General features: G+C 46.4%; 1 protein-coding gene across 1 annotated transcript in view; it reads left to right on the top strand.

The window, feature by feature from the left end:
* The window catches only part of ITIH6 (inter-alpha-trypsin inhibitor heavy chain family member 6), a 29,310-nt gene extending 7,917 nt beyond the window's left edge, over positions 1 to 21,393 (top strand). Inside the window, exons 5-13 of the mRNA XM_074323792.1 lie at positions 1,475 to 1,644; positions 6,382 to 6,498; positions 12,163 to 12,334; positions 13,061 to 15,130; positions 16,515 to 16,607; positions 17,953 to 17,988; positions 18,173 to 18,286; positions 19,247 to 19,624; positions 20,519 to 21,393. Of these exons, the coding sequence (XP_074179893.1) occupies positions 1,475 to 1,644; positions 6,382 to 6,498; positions 12,163 to 12,334; positions 13,061 to 15,130; positions 16,515 to 16,607; positions 17,953 to 17,988; positions 18,173 to 18,286; positions 19,247 to 19,624; positions 20,519 to 20,730 (3,362 nt within the window). The 3' untranslated portion in view covers positions 20,731 to 21,393. The remainder of the gene's footprint in view (positions 1 to 1,474; positions 1,645 to 6,381; positions 6,499 to 12,162; positions 12,335 to 13,060; positions 15,131 to 16,514; positions 16,608 to 17,952; positions 17,989 to 18,172; positions 18,287 to 19,246; positions 19,625 to 20,518) is intronic.
* Positions 21,394 to 21,778: the final 385 nt, after the last annotated feature.

The raw sequence follows: 21,778 nt of genomic DNA, 5'->3' as shown, positions 1-21,778 counted from the left end.
AAATCGCCCATGTCGTGTGGCCACCCTCACCAAGCTGTTTAGCTGGGAGGTCCTGGCTCATTTGACCACGCAAACCCAGAGACACAGTATGGTGCATGCAAAGGAGAGAGACAGACACACAGACCTGGGTTCTAGTCCCAGCTTTGGCTTTCACCTAAGGTGGGACGGACGGCACATCACTGAAATGCTCTGCTTCACTTTTTCCATCTGTACAATGAGGAGATGCCATCTGTGGCCCAGGACCATGACGAGAATTTGAGAAAATTCTTCCCTGCAAATCACTGTTGCAGAGTAATGAAGATTTGATGATAACAGTAACTGCTGCATTATTGAGCACTTATTAGATCCAAGCGTGGTGTTAAATGCTTTATATAAAGGGTCTCATTTAATCCCCGCCGACACTGTCTATGAAATTGGAGCCATTGTCATTCCCGTGCTACAGATGGGGAGACTGAGGCTTAGGGAGTGTGAATAACTTTCCAGGGCCCCACAGGCGGCATCTGAGTCCTCCTGCATTCTTAACCCTAAGCTAAAAATGGCAGCTCCCTCCCACTGCTCCTTAAAGGTTAAAACACAGGGTAGAGCCAATCCTGTGGGGATAAAACAGAACAAAGGCCTCTGAAAGGAAGGAAGCCAAGGGAATGTATGTAAGCAGGCGCCTCAGAGAGTATAGGGGCTCAGTTTGCCCCTAAGCTTCCTGACAGCTGTAGCAAGAAGGCGGGGGAATGGGGGCTGTGGGAGGGGGCACAGAATTCCCAAGTTTCCATTTTCTGGGGGAAAAGGGAGGCACAGAGACATGTCTAAATGGACATTTGTCTTGGACTGAAATTCCAGAGCAGTTGATCTTGTGGCCAGCTCAGCAAACATCCGGGACCAGAAATCCATCTGTGACTTCATGAGGCGCTAAAAGGGTTATTCACACACGTGATTCTGAGAGTCAGAAGGCAGAGGGAGAAGAAAATACATGAAATTCTATCCGAGAGGAGACCCTTGGTACACTGCAATTCCCTACAGCAGTTAAGGGGCCTAGGAGGAAAGCGAAGCCCTGTCTGTGTGTCTGCCTCTCTCCACAACACTGAGTACATGGCTTCTCTGGGAGAAGACCCGGGCCCCTGGACTACCTGGGGGCATGACACGCTTTCTGACTCTGGACCCCGGGATGGATGGCAAGTGAGCCAGGGCAAAGTTGTGTGTGAGGATCAGACTGCCAGAGCCCGGGAGCTGAGAGGAGGCCTGGGTCTTTCAGGCTGGGCTTGCTGGAAGAGGCAAAGCAGGGGGAGCTCCTTGCAGGATTTGGGGAGGAAGGAGTGTGGCATTTGGGCAGGAGGAAAGTGTTTTAGGCAGAAGGAGCAGCAGGAGGTGCAGGGGTTACTTGCCACCCTCCCCAGGTATTGCTGCTTTTGATGCCCCTTTGCCTGGCTTTCAGCCTAGTGAGCCCTACATGCCATCCCAACCCAGCCTCCCACCTATGCAGGTGAGGCTGACTTGCCTCCATCTACCAGAATTGAGAGGGGAGAGACCTGTGTCCGAATCACCTTCTGTCCCACACTGCAAGACCAGTCTGCCTTCTCCAGCTCAGGCATCATGGCCGACTTCGTGGTCCAGTACGATGTAGTCATGGAGGACATCATTGGCGATGTGCAGGTGAGGGGGCCAGGGGAATGGGAAGAGCATGGGCTCTGGAGTCACACAGGCCTGGGCAACAGTCTGGCCTCCACAAGTTGCTCATTTGGTTCTCCCCAGGGATCAGGGAAGACTAGTGAACATGAACAAGAAGATGTGCAGTGACACATGACTTCACACCTTGGGGGGCACATGTGCTCCCCCCAAAGGGTGGGAGACCTGGAACCGTATACATTGAGTCGAATTCCAAATGAATCTGTCCCTAATTGAATCCAGTCATAGTCCACTCTTATCCAGTCCTTTTGGAAAGTGAATTATTGGCCAGTAATTGGTGTCTCACACTCATGGGCTGTCACGTTTTTCTCTGCAGCTCTGATACTCTGATGTTCTCTTGGACCTTCTTGCGCTCTCTAACTTTTAAAAATTCTCTTTGCCTCACTAGAGCCATCTGCCTAAACGGGGACCACTTAAATTCTGAGCTCCCACACTCATGAAGAACAAGCAGAGTTCTCCTGCCTTACCAGAGGGGTAGAGCACTGATCCTAGCCCTGTGGCTTTACGCCAACGATTGCACAGCAGCCTGAGATGTATGGTCCCAGCCTGCCTTCCCCACCACACCTCTCACTGCCTCCAGCACACAACCACCCTCCAGCTGTCCCCCCCACACACCACACCACACCCCTGTTCCCCCAAAGCACCTGAACCTGCCATTCGTCTATGTCTGAGCATTTGCTCATACGATCTCTTGTGCTGGGAATATCTTCTCCCTCTGTTCCCCACTGGTCAGTGTCCTCCTTGTCCTTAAAGACCTTGCTCAAATGCCGCCTCCCTGATGACCACACCCCACTCGCAAGTCCTCTCTCTGCTCTGGGCTAATATAGTGCTTTGGTTACACTTGTCTTTGTGCACTCATTCATTCATTCATCCATCCATCCATCCATCCATCCACCCATCCATCCATCCATCCATCCATATGTGGGCACATCTCCATTGAGCAGAGCTACTCTAGCCCAGTCCTGTACTCATTGACTCTGAGAACTCAGAAATGAGGTGGACACAGCCCCTAATCTCCCTCCGGAATGTCCCGGTCTTGAAGGAGCCAGATACATAGAACCATGACAATCATAAAATGTGCTAAGCATGTGTATAAATCTATAATAGGCGATGTGCAGATATGTATCGCTGAAGAGGTTTTTAAGAAAACCTTCCTAAAAGAATTGGCTTCTAATTAACATGGGAAGAATGAATAGCGTCCATCTTTCCCTGGGCCGATAGGGTGATGGGAATGGCATGCAGAGAGAGGTGGAACAGCATGTGCAGAGGCACAGGGATATGGCACAGCCTGCTGTGTGAGGAGAATAAAAGTAATTCGCCTTCTCAGATTAGGAGCTGAGGGCACCCTGCCAGTAGGTGGCAGCAGGCTCTTAATCTGATATTGGGGGAGGGAGAGAATTAAGGTATTTATCTGCGTGTTTATTCTTTACTGTTTCCACCATTGTCTGGAGTAGAAACACAGGTAGAATAGGTGGAGTAAGGCAATACATAATGTGACCCATACTCCCATCTGTCGTGTGTCCTGACTCCTGTGCCCCCCCAACAAGAACCCTCAGTTTACCTCCCTTTCCTACTCGAGTATGCCCATCTTCCCAAGCCCAGCACATTCACCCCTTTATTCAGTCAGTCCGGACTCCCTAATATGTGTCACACCCACTGCTGGCTGATGTTGGGAACCTGAGGTGAATCACACCTGTTCACTGTCTCTGGGTGAAACAGAGAGAGGCAATACTGTCATAAGACGAGAAGGGCCCTTTCAATGATAACCCAAGGTATGATGGAAGTCACATCAGGGAGAAAGTGCTCAGGGAAGGCTCCCTGGAGGAAGTGAAGAATGAGCTGGGTCTTAAAGAATGTGAGAAGAGAGCCAAGTTTGGAGGAGAGCTGTGAGAGAGCAAAGGTATTCTCGCAAACTGAGGGCCGCATGGTACAAAGAAGGGAGGCTGGAAATATCCAAGGGTGTATAGGGAATGACAAGTGGGTTGGAGTTCCTGGAGCAGTGGTTTTAGGCACAAGAAATGGTAGGAGGTGAGCCTGAAGGCCGCGAGTGATGCGGGGGCATGATAAGGAACATGCAATTTGTCTTCAGGCGACCAGGGAGCCACGAGAGGCATGACATTACGAGCTTTGTGTTTAGAAAGACTTGATCGAGCAGGTGTCATAAAGATGTATGGATGGGAGGGGCCATAAGAGAAGCAGGGAAACCTGAGAAAGAAGTCCTGAATTTGGACTTTGTAGTTTTGGCATTGAAGGGAAGCGTGGACCTGAGAGATCCAGCAGGTGAAACCAGCAGGAGTTGGTGGCTGGTTGAATGTGCGAGCGAGGGAGGGGCACAGGAGGACTCAGGGGTGACACTCGGGTTTGTATCTGGAGTGACCATGTAGATGATGGCACCTCTAAATGACAAAGGCACACAAGGGCAGGATGGGGGCTGGGGAATAATGAGTTTATTGTTTGGCAGGATGCATCGGAGGCATCTTCAGACATCTAAGGGCACATGTCTGACGGTGAGTGGGTATGCGGTTGTGGAGGGGGAAGAGCGCAGAGCACTGGACTGGAGAAAGAGACGTGGGGTCATCAGTGGACATTCAGCCATTGAATCCAAGAGAGCTAGCCAGATGCCCCAGGGAGAATGTGTGGAGCACAAGAGCAGATCCACGATGGCAGTTGCTAAGGCAGAGATTCCCATTCAAGGAGCTGTTGCTCTCTTCGTCCCTCAGGGTGTCCGGCCACACCAACTGCCAACAGCCTGTTCAGAGCTGTAAATTCCCACCACTTCCCTCCATTGTGCTACCTAAACAGAATCATTTTCTTGCATGCCATGACTGAAAATTATTGGGACACGCTTCTTAAGGGACCAGGGGAGAACATGCAGCCCAAGAATGAGACTGAATGAGATGGGCCAGAGAGCTAGTGGTCAAACAAGGAGAGTTCGCCATCTCAGAATCTCGGGGGAAAAGATTCTCGAAGAAAGCAGAAATAACCATCAATTGTGAAACTCACTGGGGAGGTGCAGTCCGATGAGAACTGAAATACACCCACTGAGTTTGGACATTGTTGCCATTAGTGAGAGAAGGGTCAGTGTGTGGTGGAGGTGGGAGCCAGTCTGTGCTGGGTGGAGGAGTGACATGGAGAAGACCAGACCCTCGCAGGTGCCGATTTCATGACCGTGGCGTGTTGCAGGGAGGAGAGAAGCTGGTTTGAAGTTTAGGTGGGATTGGGATCAATGGGGGTTGTCTTAGTGGATGGAAAAAGACGCAAAAACTTTATATTCTCAGGAAGATCCTGTAGGGTGTATGGGGTGGGTAGGAAAGCAGGGTCCTGACGGGTGGAGGAGGTGCTAGCGGCTAGTAGTACGTTAGGTGCAAGGCAGGATTGTTTTGTCCTTCAGTAGAGAGAAGAGGTGCATGGGGATGTGGACCCTGTGTCAGGGTGGAGTGGGTAGGTAGTCCAAGGGACATGGCCTGGTGTCATTAATTTTGTTCATGAGGAAGGAAGGGAGACATGTCTTGAGAGTAGAAGGGCATGACAACCACCCATAGGAGAGTGAGTGGTTGGTGAGCTGGCTCATGCATGCCTCTGGCTTATAGGATGTGTGAGGTGTGGGGCCACCGGTGAGCCTGGGACGGTGGAGAGGTGGGCATGTGATTTCCCCAGAAGCTCTCAACTACCCATGTCTGCGAGCAATAGAGGTGACAGCTGGCCTCTGCTTTTAGGTTGGGCAGCTGCAGGCTGGTTGACCCAGGCCTTTGGGAACTGCTGTAGAGTGCCAGGAGAAAGTGGAGACATGCACTTGTGAATTAATTCAAAGGCTGAGGTGGAGGGGAAGAGCAAGATGTCTTCCCATGTCCTCCGAGATCCCCTGACGGAGGAGGAGATAGAGTGTCCAGCCTTGTGATCAGAGAGTGCCTGAATGGCAGAGAGGAGAATAAACTGGTTATCCTAGGGCAGGGCTTGCTTCAGGATACTGAGCAGCACAGACCCTCAGCAAGCTCATACTTCCCTAGGCTGAGCTGACACTGGTCCTGGGGGCCCTTCCTGCTCTCCCGCCCGTTCCTTCAGCTGTCCCAGCCCACAGGCTCTGCGGAGGGAGAGATGGAGTGGGGGAAGGGGTCAGCAGCCAATCACATCCCCTACAGCCTTAGGCATCTGCACCTGGTCTAACCAATCCCCTCTGAACAAACAACTCGCTCAGCCTCTGCTCTCTCCTCCCCTCCCTGCTCTGCCCAGCAACAGCAGAAAGGAGGTTTAAGGAGGAGAGGGAGGCCCTGCAAACTCCCAGCCCCTGGCAGCAACGGAGCTGGGCCCCAGGCTCACTCTATAGAGGGAGGTTAAAACAATACTTACAGTTCCTGGAGCCCAGGCAAAATGTCCCTAGGGGCTCTCAAGACTGTGCAAGCCCAGCTCTCATGGACAGGAACTCATATATTACAGAGATCCTGCTTCTTGGAGCCTTGGGCCACAAGCCAGTCTAGATCACTCCACAGCTCTGGGGCACGTCCTGGATTGACAATCTGAACGGCAGAGACACAGTTCTGGGGGAGGAGATGGACATTGAACAAACAAGCACACAAATGCCTATTTAACTAGAAACAGTGATAAGGCCTAGGAAGGAAAAGAGCTGTTTGTTATGTAGGAGAATAAGAGGGGCCCGATTTAGACTGGCTTTTACAGTTTGTGTTGGTTTCACTTTTTTTTGTCCAGATTTACGACGGCTATTTTATTCATTACTTTGCCCCCAGAGGCCTCCCACCTGTTGAGAAAAACGTGGTGTTCGTGATTGACGTGAGCGGCTCCATGTTTGGTACCAAGATGAAGCAGGTAACAAGGACCTTGGGGACCTTTCATAGCTCTTCTTTTATAAGGCTCAGCAAACAGAGAGTTCTGGAACATTGGTTCCCTGGGGCCAGAGACCGTACCATCGCGTCACCCTTGAATCGTATAGGCCGGGGCCTACCTTAGGGTCCAGGTACCTTATCTATCAGGAGCCGTGTAGACCTGGCGCCTCAGAATTTGAGGAACATTGAAACATTGGACTATGGGGCCTCAAAGCTTTGAGACCTTCAACCACAAAACTCCTGGGCTCACAAGTTCCCAGAATGGTAGAGCTTTTGAGATAGAGTACTCTGGTATCATTAAATATGAGTTAAAGAAAAAAAGAAGAAAGGAAAAAACCTCAGGTATTTTAGACTCTGAACATTTCTCTTGCCACAGGTTTTTGGTTTTTGGTTTTTGTTTGGTTGGTTGTTTGTTTTTACTTGAAAGCCAGAAAAATACAACTTACTGGCACCATGGTGCTTAGAAAGCATAGAATCCTGAGTCCATCTAGATTTAAATGTTATAGCTCTTCTATCAGAGCACCCTTGAAACAGGATATTGGAGTTATAGACCAAAGAGATTTTGACTTTGAGCTTGAATCCTTAATGTTTTGTAGCAGTATATCAAACCATAGTTCTCTGGGGTTCTAGAATTGTAAGGTTCAAGTGTCCTGGGGCAGTATAGCCTTTGTACCTTGTAATTATGAACTACAAAGCCATTGGACCTAAGGCTAACTGACTTGTGTTTTACCACAGTGCAATTAAATCTGAAGAAGGGAAGAATTTAAAACTATCTCCCTCTAGCCTTTGGTGTAGAAGAAGCTATATACCCAACTCCAAACCTTTTTAGCCTTCCCATCTCATCTAAAATGGCAAAAAACTGAGGAGCAATTGTGAAGGTCATATTCCAGGGGCACAGATACCCTAAAAGATGAGACCTAATGATAGAACTATGGAATGCTTCCCCTCCTCCACACATTACTACCACATCAACTATGCTCCTATATAACAAGGAAAGGTTTCAGCTGAAAGAACTGGAAACCTACACTCTATTAAGAAAGAATCTTTTAAGTTTCATATAGTCCCATTCGATTATTTTAGCTTTTACTTCCATTGCCTTTGGAGTCAAATTCATAAAATGCTCTTTGAACCCAAAGTCCATAAGTTTAGTACCTATGTTTTCTTCTATGCAGTTTATTGTGTCAGGTCTTATGCTTAAGTCTTTGATCCATTTTGAATTAATTTTGGTACATGGTGACAAATAGCAGTCCAGTTTCATTCTTTTGCACGTGGCTATCCAATTCTCCCAACACCATTTATTGAAGAGGCTGTCTTTCCTCCATTGTATGTTTTTAGCTTCTTTGTCAAAAATTGTCTGTCCATATTTATGTGGTTTTATTTCTGGGTTCTCAATTCTATTCCATTGGTGTATGTGTCTTGTCTGTTTTTCTGCCAATACCATGCTGTTTTGATTATTGTAGCCCTGTAGTACAAGCAAAGTCAGGAAGTGTGATACCTCCAGTATTGTTCTTTTTTCTTAAGATTGCTTTGGCTATTCGGGGTCTTTGTCAGACAGAAAAAGCAGAGAACCATGTGATTTCACTGATATGTGGTATATAAACCAAAAAAAAAAAAAAAAAAACAAGACAAACAAATGAGAAACAAAAACTCCTAGACACAGACAATAGTTTAGTGGTTACCAGAGGGTAAGGGGGGCGGGGGGCGGGGGGTGGGAGATGAGGGTAAGGGGGATCGAATATATGGTGATGGAAGGAGAACTGACTCTGGGTGGTGAACACACAATGGGATTTATAGATGATGTAATATAGAATTGTACACCTGAAATCTATGTAATTTTACTAACAATTGTCACCCCAATAAATTTAAAAAATAAATTATAAAAAAAAGAAAATAACACTTTACTTATAGAGGAACAGGGATAAGAATTACATCCGACTGCTCTTGAGAAACGATGCAAGCAAAAAGAGTGGAATGAAATATTTAAAGTGTTGAAAGAAAAAAGCACTAGCCTATAATTCTGTATACAGCAACATTGTCTCTTTCAACAAAGTGAAAGAGAAATAAAGACCTATTAGCCAAAGAAAAATTGAGGGAATTATCTCCAGTAGACGTGTCTCTCACAGGTAAATGTTAGAAGTTCTTCAGAGAGAAGGAAAATGGTATAGCTCAGATACTTGAATCTACATAAAGAAAGGAAGTGTGTTGGAGAAGGAATAAATGAAGGTAAAATAAAATATTTTTAAATTAATTGATCTAACAGATAACAGTTAGTTCAAAATAATAATAGCAACAATGTATTCAGTGAATCAGCTTATTGATAAGTGAAATTAATGACAGCAATGGCATAAGGGACAGAAGAGAAGAATTGGGAATACTGTTAGAAGGTGCAGATGTTCCTTGACTTATGATGGAGTTATGTACCTGGTAAACCCAACATAATTTAAAATATTGTAAGTCAAAAATGCATTTAATATACCTAATGTACCAAACATTATAGCTTAACCTAGCCTACCTTAAACATGCTCAGAACACTTACATTAGCCTACAGTTGGGCAATTATCTTGAGTTTCATCTCAAGAGTAATTGCCTTCCTCATCTTCTTCTCATCAGAAACAGGAGACATAGATGGATGTCTTGTGACATGATGGGATGTGAAATTACAAAACACAATATCCAAAAAACGCTGGCGATACAGTACACTGTGGAATATCTGTTATTTACCATCATGGTTGCGTAGCTGAGTGGGAGCTGCAGCTCACTGCCACTGCCTAGCATCGTGAGAAACTATTGGTCCTCATATCACTAATCCAGGAAAAGATCAAAATTCAAACTTCAAAGTATGGTTTCACCTGAATGAATATTGTTTTTGCACCATCATAAAGTCAAAAAATCTTAAGTCAACCATCGTAAGTCAGGGACTGGCTGTAGTTGCACTACACATGAAGTTGCATACTGTGATTTGAAAGTGAACTTGTGTTAGTTGTAAAGGCATATTGTAAACTGTAGGACAACAACTAAGAAACTTTTTTTTTAATATAATAGATATGCTAAGAGATAAGAGAAAACAGGATCATGTAAAACACTCAATTGAAAGCAGTGAAGGCAGAAAAAGAGTGGAAGACAAAAAAAGAGAACAAGGGCAATGAATACAAAACAATTCAAATATGGCAAATATTAATCTATATCAGTAATCACTTTAACCATAAATGGCCTAAATACACAAATTAAAAGACAGAGACTGTCAGTGTTGATTTAAAAACAAACAAATAAACAAAAAAGACCCAACTATATATTATATACAAGAAACCCATTTTTAAATATAGAAACACAGATAAATTAAAAGTAATATAGTCATGGGATGTATAATACAGCATAGGGAATATAGTCAATAGTATTGTAACAGCTATATACGATGTCAGAGGGGTAGTAGACTGGGGGGGATTATTACTTTGTGAGGGGTGTAAATGTCTAACCATTACATAGCTTTGTACACCTGAAACTAATACAAAAACAAATTTTTTTTAAGTAATAGAATGGATAAAAGATGTACCATGCTAGCAATAATCAAAAGAAAGCTGGAGCAGCTTTCTTTAATTTCAAACAAAATAGACTTCAGAGCAAATGAATTATCAGGGATAAAGAGGTGCATTGTGTAATAATGAAAGAGTCAATTCTCCAAGCAAACATAGCAATCCTTAATGTGTATGCACCTAATAATAGAGCGTCAAAATACATGAGGCAAAAACTGATCGAACATCAAGGAGAAATAGATGAATCCACTGTAATGGAGACGAACTCCCCTCTATCAGAAATGGACAGATCCAGCAGGCAGAAAATCATTAAGGACATAGTTGAACTGAACAGCACCATCAGTTAACTGGATCTAATTGGCATTTACACAATACTTCATCCAATGATAGCATAATGCACATTCCTCTCAAGTTTACATGGAACATTTGCCAAAACAGACTATGTATATTGTGAGCCATAAAACACACCTTAAAAAATTTAAAAGAATATAAATCATACAAAGTATGCTCGCAAACCAAATGAAATTAAACTAGAAATAAATAACAGAAAGATAGTGGAAAAAAATCTCAAAATAATAGGAGATTAAACAACATACTTCTAAAAACACAATCTGTCCCTGGTTAACAAGGGTCTCAGAAAAGGCCATCCTCTATGTCTTAGCCCTCTCAATAGAAACAAGAATATGGTGTTCACTCCCTATCCCAGACTGTGTGACCTCTCCCCTGAGTTCATTCTATGGCAGGAAGGACTCTGGTCCACTTAGAAGCATTCAAGTCATCTTCTATCAGTTCAAGATGTAGAAAAAGGTGGGCCACAAGTGTCCTACCTGGGGTTCCTGGAACCCATAACGATATAAAGAGTGGAAGGTATAATATTATGCTTAAAGTCACTGGATTTAATACCTCCAAAATATAGATTTGAGTTCCTGGTCCATCAATGATTAGCTGTGTGACCTTGAGCAAGTCACTCCACCCCTCTCGGCCTCAGTGTCATCACCTGTAAATGGGGGATAATATTAGCATCTTCCTCATTGTTTTGCTGTGAGGATTCAATGAGTTGATGCATCTAAAGTAGTACAGTGCCTGTAACATAGCAAGTGTCCTATAAATGGTCCCTAATACTAGAACCTACATACCTGAAACTCCTATGTGCCTAGCCCTATGCTAAATACTATCATAGAGAAGGGAGCCAAGAAGAAGCGTTCTAAACCCTGTTCAAAGAGGGCTAAATATCTGGATGGAGAATGAAAATACTATACATAAGACAGTCGGTGAAAAGTCTGAGACAGGGAATGTCTGGGTGAGAATGGCATGGGTCAGAATAGGCAATAAAAGAAGGACTTCCCAGAGAAGGAGCAACTGAAGGAGCAGTGAAGATATGAATTAGTAAAGGAGAAGTGAGAAGATCTGCTATCTAAAGGACAAAACAAGAGTACAGTCGTGGAGACAAAATGGAATCTGGGTTATCTGGGGGCTGGTGAAAAGACCAGCCTGGAAGAAACAGATGGTGAGGTAGAGGAACAGAATAGATGGAACAGAACTAAAGCATGCAAAGTCATTGAAAGATAGACATAAAGACCTGGAATCATAAAGCTCTTAAATTTTAGGGTCCTGGAATCATTGAATCCTGGGTCATTGTTATGGAATACTGGGTATGGTTCCAAGAACCATAGAACATATGAATCCTAGCACTCTGAAAGCATAGAGCTTGAATCTTCCAGATCACCACTGTCCAACATAACTTGATAATGGAAATGCTCTAAAATTCTGAGGTTTCCAATACAGCAGCCACTGGCCACATATGGTTATTGAACACTTGAAATGTGGCTACTACAAATAAAGAAAAAAAATCCTTTGATTTTAACTAACTTACATTTATATTTAAACAGCTCCATGCAGCTAGAAGCTACCATTGGGCAGTGCAGGTCTGGGTTTTGGGCCATAGAGCTTACAGAGCATTTTGACATGAGAATCCTAGACTGACAGAGTGCTGGAGTCAGAGAGTCTTAAAACTATACAACACTTAGACCTTAATACCTTGTATAGAAAGAGTGTTTCAGTCTTGAGCAAGACCTCAAGTCTTGATCCATCTCCTTCACTTTATCCATATCCCACAGACTAAAAAAGCCATGGATGTGATCCTTGGTGACCTGCAGGCCAATGACTACTTCAACATCATTTCCTTTTCTGACACAGTTAGTGTCTGGAAAGCTGGAGGCTCCATCCAGGCCACCATCCAGAACATCCACAGTGCCAAGGACTACCTGGGACACCTGGAAGCTGATGGTTGTAAGTGTTAGAGCTACCTACACAGATGGGCAGGCTGAGGTGATATGGGAAATTCTTGAAAGGCTCCCTTCATTCCCCCATCCACTTCACCTCTCACAATGCCTGGAATATCACCATTATATTTTACACAAATACGTGTCTTCCATGTCCCTTTTCCTGGTGGAAAGAGCACAGCTGATTCTCCATGTATTTTATGACACATTCCTCTTTGGACCAGAGTTTCCTCCTCTTTAAAGTACATATGTAGAAGAATTTGGTAAGGCTTTTTAAAATCAATAATCTAGATATTTATTTCCAAGCATTTGAACAAGTTGCTGCCCTGATTCTGGCTTTTGATCAATCTCCTCTCAATTACTGAAGTCTTCCCACCATCACCACCACCACCTCCTATCAACGCAGCTTTTTCTTTCCCTGTAGCGTGGAGGTGGGGGTGCTATCACTGGGGCGCTGCCAATTTGACTAGTGAATGAGACATCCCCCAAGGAAACAGGCAAAGCACAGTCTGATCTAGGGAGTTATAAAAGCCAAGGACATATGGGCCCCACTCTCAGATCTCAGAGAGCCTGTGTGGGGGTGCGGGGCTTGGGAAGGATAAGCAGCAGAGACAGTCTAAGCAAAGATGAGGAGATATGACTGATCCTGGGAGGTTGGTGAGGCATCCAGTGTGTCTGCAACGGGGGTAGAAGTAACTAGAAAAGATGGTCTCACAGTCTGCTCCCCAATTAGGGACTGACATCAATGCAGCTCTGCTGGCAGCTGCTTCAGTGCTGAACCATAGCAACCAGGAGCCTGAGAAGGGCTCCAGTGTGTGGAGGATTCCTCTCATCATCTTCCTGACAGATGGGGAGCCCACGGCCGGCGTGACAACCCCCAGTGTGATCCTATCCAACGTCCGTCAGGCGCTGAGCAACAGGGTGTCCCTTTTCAGTTTGGCCTTTGGGGATGATGCTGACTTCCCACTGCTACGTTGCCTGTCCCTGGAGAACCGGGGAGCAGCCCGGCGCATATACGAGGACACCGATGCAGCCCTACAGCTAGAGGGCCTCTATGAAGAGATTTCCATGCCTGTGCTGGCAGACGTGCGTCTGGACTACCTGGGTGGTTTGGTTGGTGCCTCCCCTTGGGCCCTTTTCCCCAACTACTTTGGTGGCTCAGAGCTGGTGGTGGCAGGCCTGGTGCAGCCAGGTGAACAGGAACTGGGCATCCACCTGGCAGCCCGTGGCCCCAAAGATCAGCTTCTTGTGACCCACCACAGTGAGGTGGCCACCAACAGCAGCCAGAAGGCCTTTGGTTGCCCAGGTGAACCAGCCCCCAGTGTAGCCCACTTCATACGCCGCCTCTGGGCCTATGTCACCATTGGAGAACTGCTGGAGTCACGCTTCCGAGCCCGTGACACCACCACTCGCCACCTGTTAGCTGCCAAAATCCTCAACCTGTCTCTTGAATACAACTTTGTTACACCTCTGACTTCACTGGTCATGGTGCAGCCCAAGGAGGCCAGTGAAGAGGCTAGGAGACAGACTTCTTCCACAACTGTACCAGGCACCATCATGCCCTCAGCCACCAGCAGGCACGGCCCAGGGGCAGGCACAGCCCAGCCAGCCTTTGTGTCCAAGGTCTCTCCCAAATCAAGGCTTGTGAAACCAAAGTTCTACTTATCCTCAACTTCTCCTGCTACAAAGAAGATGACCAGTTCCAAGGAATTGGAACCACTGGGTCAGAGCCCTAGTACCCTACCCACCTTAGTATACCCAAGGCCCAAAATTCCAGCACAACATGATTCTGGCACCTTGGCTCAGCCAACTCTCAGGACAAAATCTGCTGCCCTTGTGCCCTCAAATTCCAGTACCCTATTACTTCTGAAGTCCAGCACTCTATCACACCAGAATCGTGGTACCCTATTACCCATGAATTCCAAGTTACAAGTCCCACCTCTGAATCTTGACACCCCATCCCAGCCCAAAGCTGGCACTATGAAACATGTCACTCCACTGCATTCCAAATCTGGTGCTCCATCATCACAACCAAAACTGGGTGCCCCATCATACCCCCAACCTGGGGTATTCACATCACAGTCACCCAAAAATCTGCCATGGCCCAGGCCTGGAGTCTCCACACTTCAGATCCCCAAATACCCACCACAGAACAGACCAAAAGTTCCTATTCCAAAGTACCCAAACAACCTGTCACCTCCTAGACCTGGGATCCTCTTACCCAAGACCCTTAAAGTCCCATCACCTCTTAAATCTAGTGTTCCACCTCACCAAACTTCCTCAAGTTTATCACTTTCCAAACCTAGGACTCCAACCCCCAATAAACGCAATACTCCATTACTCTCCAGACCTGCCAAACCCAGGCCCCCACCTCCTCAGAGCCTAAGCACATTCCCAAGCACAATCTCAAATCCCATAACTCCCAGAAGTAACATGACCACCTCTGTCCTTGGAGAACCACCCCCTACTCCCTTTCATCCCACCCTGCCCTCTCTGCTGTCCCCTGGAAAGCTCCAGCATCAGCATGACCTGCTGCCAGGGCCCCAAAGAACCAGGCAAATTCTGGGACCATCCGTGTCAGCAGTCCCAAGAATGGGTCTACCCAATAGCTCTAAGCCTATGCCAGAAGGAAGCCCCCCGAACCTGCCAGTCTTGCTGCCTTCTAGCACCCTCCCTGAGACAGTCAGCCTGCTCCTTCTCCCTGAGGAGCTAGAGCTTCTGTCTGAGTCAATGGTGGAGTCCAAGTTTGTGGAGTCCTTGAACCCACCGGCTTTCTATACCTTCCTCACTCCTGATGAAGATGGTGAGTACCATGGACAAGAGGTAAAGACACGAGGGGGAGGTATAAATTGAGAGCATCAGAAACTGGGAGTGTACAAGGCTTATGCAATATGTGCATTTTACACATGGGGAAACTGAAGCACAAAGAGAAGTGAAGTAATTTGCTCCATGTCACACAGCTAGTGAGAAAGTTTAACCTGTATAATCCAGTCCCAGACTTAATGTGCTTCACCATTCCACTATTCTGCTTTCCTGAGAGGAGTGACATTTCCTGAGTGACATTATAGGGCAGGATTAGAACCAGTTGAGCGTGGCGGTAAATCACAGGGATACAAATTTGGGTATGATATCCTCAACATGCCCCTCTCCCTCACCACCACCCCGATATCCCTTCCATGTTCAACTCCTGACAATGTTGCCTCTAATATATTTGCCAAATGCACCCACTCTCACCACCCCAACTGTCACTATCACAGGTCAAACTACCTTTGTGTCTCACCTAGAAAATTGTTCCTGCCCCTGTTTCCTCTCTTGAGAGAATCTCTTGGCCATTCTCCTCCAGGAACTAAAGGGATCTTTTAAAAACACAGATTACTTCATGTCCCTTCCCTACTTAACCCCCTAAGGGTTTCCCTTCCTTCACACTTAGAATGAAGTTCAAAGTCCTCTTTATGGTCTACAAGGCCCTTCATGATCTGCCCTCTATCTCATACCTCTCTGATCTCACCATCTCCCACTCACTCTCTGAACTCTAGCCTCACTGGTCTCTCTGATCCACCAGTGGGCCCTGCCCCCACTCCTGCCTCCACCCAGGGACTGCTTTCAAGCTGTTCCCCTGCTTGGTAGCCTATCTGACCTGCCTTGCCCTGTCACTTTCCCGTTACCCTCAGCTCTTCCATTACCATTCATACTCTAGCTCATGACTTAGATCTCAGTCCAGATATCCTTCCCATCCACCCCCACCACCCCAGATTACGTCAAGTATCTGTAACTCCCCCAATCACTCTGTTATTTTTTCTTATAGCATTTATCATCTTTGGTAGTTAAGATTTCATTCATGTCTGCCTCTCAGAGTAAAATATGAGCTCCATCAGGTCAACAGTCATGATTGCCTTTTTCACCACTATATCCCTGATGCCTAAACAGTGCCTGAATGAATGAATTGATGGATGGATGAATGAATGAATAAATGCTATAAGGATGAGGAAGAATTTTTAATATAACTAAGCTTGAAATACTAAGATGCTGTGGAGAGCATAAGGTCCCAGTCTTGGCAATATGCAGGTCAGATTGGGTCTCTAATGGGGACTCTCCTGGTCATAAGGAAGGTACGCCCTTTGGTTGGCCCAGGGCATCTTTTTCCTGGGAGTATGAAAGATTTCTCTAATTTTTTTTGTGCTTGGCAGGAAATCCACATTGGAAAGGCAATTCTGAAGAGACCTTGGGAAGAGCTGGAGGCAGCATGGACTCTCAGGGAAGTTCTGTGGAGATAGTAAAAGGTGAACAAGGAGCTCCCCTGACTAAGACCCCTAAGGTTTCATTTCTAGTTGATTAGAATTCTCACAGGTGTTGTGTGAGCCTAAAGGAGAGACCAGGCAATGTGTTAATTTTCTATTACTGAATAACAACCGTGTTTCCCAAAAAATAATATCAAGCCAGATAATCAGCTCTAATGCATCTTTGGGAGCAAAAATTAATACAAGGCCCAGTCTTATTTTACTATAATATAAGACTGGGTCTTTAACATAGTATAATATAATAATATAATATAATATAATATAATATAATATAATATAATATAATATAATATAATATAATATAACTACCAGGTCTTATATTGCTTTTTGCTCCAAAAGATGCATTAGAGCTGATTGTCTAGCTAGGTCTTATTTTCGGGGAAACAAGGAAATTACCACAAAACTTAGTAGCTTAAAGCAACACCTATTAATTATCTATCTCATGGTTCTGTAGGTCAGAAGTCTGGACACATGTTAGTTGGATTCTCTGCTTAGGGTCACGCAAGACTGGAATCAAGGTGTCTGTCAGACTGAGTTCTCGTCCTCTTCCATGCTCTTTCAGGTTATTGGCAAATTTCAGTTCTTTGAGTTTATAGGACTGAGATCCCTTTCTGCTTGCTGGCTGTTGACTGGCAGTCACTTTCCACTTCTGGAGACCTCCTGGGGCACTTTCAGGCCCCAGAGGTCTTCAGCATTCCTTGCCACATGACCCCTTCCATGTTCAAGGACAGCCATGGAGAATCTCCCTCATGTCAAATCTTTTCTCACACTTCAAATTTCTCTGACTACTCTGACCCAGATTTAATGGACTTGTGTGATTAGCTCAGGCCCAACTGGATAATATTCCTATTTTAAGGTCAACTGCACCACATAACATAACCTATTTATGGGAGTGATGTCTCATCCTATCACAGTCTTGGGGATTTTACAGGGTGTGTACACCAGGGGATCTTGGGGGCCATCTTAGAATTCTACTTACATCAGGCAGAGAGTATGAGAAAATAGAATTTGAGTTGGCCTTGAAGGGTAACTAGAAATTGATCCTTGGTAGATAAGGAAAAGGAAAACATTCCAGGTAGCGGGGAAGCAGAAGCAAAGGGCCACTAGCAAGAGAAGGCAGGGCACTCAAAGTCAGTTCAGTTGTGCTGAAGCATAAAGAGAAGACTGGAGAGCTAGGCAGGGGCTAAATTCCAAAAAAGACTTAAATGCTGAGCTCAGAAATTTGGCCCTTATCTGGGAGGAGGTGACTTAAAAGCCAGGGTGTCCCACAGTCCTGGGAATGTGATAGATCAGTCTCCTGACCAACACAGTCCCCTTTCCTTCGCAGGCATGTTGCCAAGCATCTTCACCTTCTCATCCTCAGGTAAGCCAGCCACTCTCACTGTACTGTTTGAGTATAGGACAGCTTGTGCACTGGGACTAGGGCTGTGCTCTCTCTGGGGAGAAACAGACATGGCTTCCTACCTTCCTCTCCTCTCGCCTGCCCTCTCCTCTCCTCCCATTCATTCTAGGGCCATAACTTCAGAATTTCATCTCCTGCCTTGCAGTAGATGGGGACCCCCACTTTGTGGTCCGCATCCCACGCTCAGAAGAGAGAATCTGCTTCACACTGGATGGGCGCCCAGGGGACCTGCTACAGCTCATAGATGACCCAAAGGCAGGTGAGAGCCCCAAGAACTCCACGTCATATAGCACCACAGCCAGATATACTCATGTCAACACCCCCAGACATTTGTGGACTAATACAAACACACAACAGTGCACATCACTAATATACAAGTAAACACCTAGACAAATGAAAACACACATGAATATACTCAAACACCAAGACACTCACAGATACACACACACACACACACACACACACACACACACACACCCGGGCATACAGTAAACTCACACAAATATATACCTAGACACACACATTTTGACACTATCCACACCCACACAAAGTGACGTACAAATATGCATCCAGACACACAGTGACACACAATACATGCCCAGATATACACAATGGCACATACATCAACACACTCAGACATACATGCACTAATACTCCAGATTCATCCCAATACCCAGGAATTCAACACACACACAGGCACATATATTCTGCTACTCTAAACATACGAAACACACCAGTGCACACAATACTCACCATGTCACCCCCAGATACACATCAGTATCTGCCAACATACCACCAGACACACACGACATAAACTATTCAACCAAGACATATAACACAACATATCCAGAAATACACAGAAACACAACCAAAAAAATACACACTCCAACACAGCACCTTCTGTATATATGCAGCTACACTGATAGGCTCAGAGATGCTCATGTGAACATAACCAACACACACATTTACACACTCAGAGGCAAACACATGCAAACAGCCCCACTGGAGTGAGTATGCACACACATACATATATGCCTACACACTGCATAAGAAGGGGCAGCTAGATGGGCTGTGGCAGAAGTACTTTCCCCAGGAACTCGCTCTCTAACCACAAATCTGCACCCTGGGCCCTGAGCCCTCACCCCTTTCTGTGTTGTGAGTGACTATGTAAATGACCATGTGAAGCCTATGCTCCAGGCACACACTCTCCTCCCTCCAGGGCTGCATGTGCGTGGACAGCTGCTTGGTGCACCACCAAGGCCAGGCCATGAGGACCAGATCCGCACCTACTTCCAGTTCATCACAGTCACCATAGACAAACCCCAGGCCTACACGATCAACATCACCCGCACTTCCATATCTGTACGAGGCGAGGGTACCTTGCTTCTGTCCTGGGACCAGCCTGCTCTGCTGAGGAGGCCTCAGCTGGAGCTCCATATGGCTCCTACAGCCCGCCTCACCCTCCACCTTGGGCCCCACCTCGAGTTCCTAGTCCTCCGGCACTGCTACAGGCACCCCAGCACCCTGCAACTACCCCACCTGGGATTCTATGTGGTCAATGGCTCAGGCCTCAGCCCCATGGCCCGTGGCCTGCTGGGTAAGTTCTGCTGAGGCTAAGAGGGGCCAGGGAGCACCAGTCCCAAGAGACACCCTGCCAGGGTGAGAGGCCAGTGAGCCCCCAGCACCCTGTCACCCCAAACCACAAAGAGGAATCACAGCCAAGCTCTGCCCTTGGGAAGCTCCTAGTCTAGGGAGAAGACAGACTCAGAAATGGATAGTGATCACAGGAGTTATTAATGCTGGATAGAAAGCAGACCAGGGCACTGGAGGTACCCTGGGTGGGGAACGTCGCCCAGCCTTGGAGCTCAAGAAAGATCTCCTGGAGGAGAGAAATTCACAGTCTGAAAGTCTGAGCAAAAGTGATAAAGGAATAGAGGTGAGAGGAGATGGAGCTGGAGTGGTCAAAGTCGAATGCCAGGACGAAGAATTTGGCATTATCTTGAAGACACTGGGGAGCCATGAAAGGTGATAAGCAGGGGAAAGACACAGTTAGATCTGGGTATAACAAAGATCCTTTTGGAGGCTTCCGTGAATGGGCATTACAGAAAGTCAGACGGTACCTCAGGAGACACTGGCAAAGCCTGAGACAGAGGCCTACACAAGTGATGGCAGTGATGGTGGGTTGGACAGATATTTGTACTTTCTCTGGGCCTCCTCACTCCTCTCCTGCCCTTCCCACCAATGTTCCCTGTCATTGCCTCCAAGCCTGACTTTCCCCCTCCTCTTGCCATCTCATCCACCTTGGTTCCCTACTTCCTTGCTACACTTCTGTGCCATCTGGCTCTTCCACATTTCCCACAGTGCCCAGCCTCTTCCCTTCTCCAGGCCTTTGCTGCCCCTCATCCCTCTCACTTCTACTTCTAGATTTCCCAACTTAGGCTCCTCTCAGAGCTCTCATTGCCCTGACTGGTGCTGCATCTTTCTCCCTCAGGACAGTTCCAGTACGCAGACATCCGACTGGTGGCAGGGTCTACGGGGCCATGCTTACGGAGGCAAAAAGGCCCAGATGTGCCTGTGGTTCTAGGCAAGAAGCTGCTGAAGTACTCGCCAAGGCTGCTGCCCCGCTGGGCTTCCTGCTGGCTAGTGAAACGTTCTCATGTACAGCAGCTGCTGGGCCACCCCTACCTTGCCTATGTCCTGTGATGGCACCTGAACCCCAGAGCCTGGAGACCTGAGTTTAGGAGACTCAGAAGCCAGGGCATGGGGTGAGCCAGGAACAAAGACCTAGCGACATGAAGACACACACAGGGAAAAACACACTCCCACATGCATGAAGTGACACATATATAAGGACACACAAACATACATAGACATGCAGACCTAGAGACCTAGAGACTTAGGGACTCCTACCTCCTCACAGTCCTTCCTATCTCCAGTCTCTACTCTCTTCAATCCATATTCCACACCAGCTTTAGAGGTGACTTTCTTAAAACCAAAACCTGAGTCACCAGTCCTGCTCACAACCTTCTCTGGCTCCCAGAGCGTATTTAAGGCTCTTGGAGTTCCCCTAACAAGCTATACTGTCTCCCACTGCTGGGCCTTTGCATGTGCTTTTCCTTCTGCATGACTCCCTTCTTTAGCTTCATGTAGGTAAATTTTACCCATCCTTCAAGTCTTAGTTGTCATCTCCTCTAGAAGGCCTTCCCTGATCCTTCTCCCTAGATTGAGTTCAGTTCCCTTCTGTGTCCTCGTAGCCCACCCCACCCCATCCAAGCTCACAGCATTTATCATACTAGTGATTATCTGTTTACTTGTCTGGATCCCTGACAGACTGTGAGCTCTTTGAGGGCAAGGAACTTTTCTGAACTATCTATGTATCCCCAGTGCTTGGCACTTAATAGGTGCTTAGTAAATATTTGCTAAATGAATGAATAAAAAAGGAACCTATAACACAGCAGTAGACATACACATATACATACAACCAAAGACACAGGATCACACACAGAAAGACAGCAACAAGGACACAGACGTGGATGAGGAAATAGTGTGATAGAGACATTCAGAAACACGAGGCACAGGCATCTGAAAACAAAGAGAATGCATGTAGGGACACATAGGCATACAAAGAGGGTGGCGAGGATAGCATTTGGGACATAAACCCAGAGAAACAGATGTTCACTTGCTGGGCTTCTGTATTCCAATTTTGAGGTACATTTTGAAATCTGTCCCTGTCACAGACAAAAAGGCAGGG

Source organism: Rhinolophus sinicus, chromosome X (genome assembly GCF_036562045.2).
Source record: "Rhinolophus sinicus isolate RSC01 chromosome X, ASM3656204v1, whole genome shotgun sequence".
NCBI lineage: Eukaryota > Metazoa > Chordata > Mammalia > Chiroptera > Rhinolophidae > Rhinolophus > Rhinolophus sinicus.
Note: the sequence above shows the minus strand (reverse complement) of the source record. Positions and strands in the feature narration are given on the sequence as shown.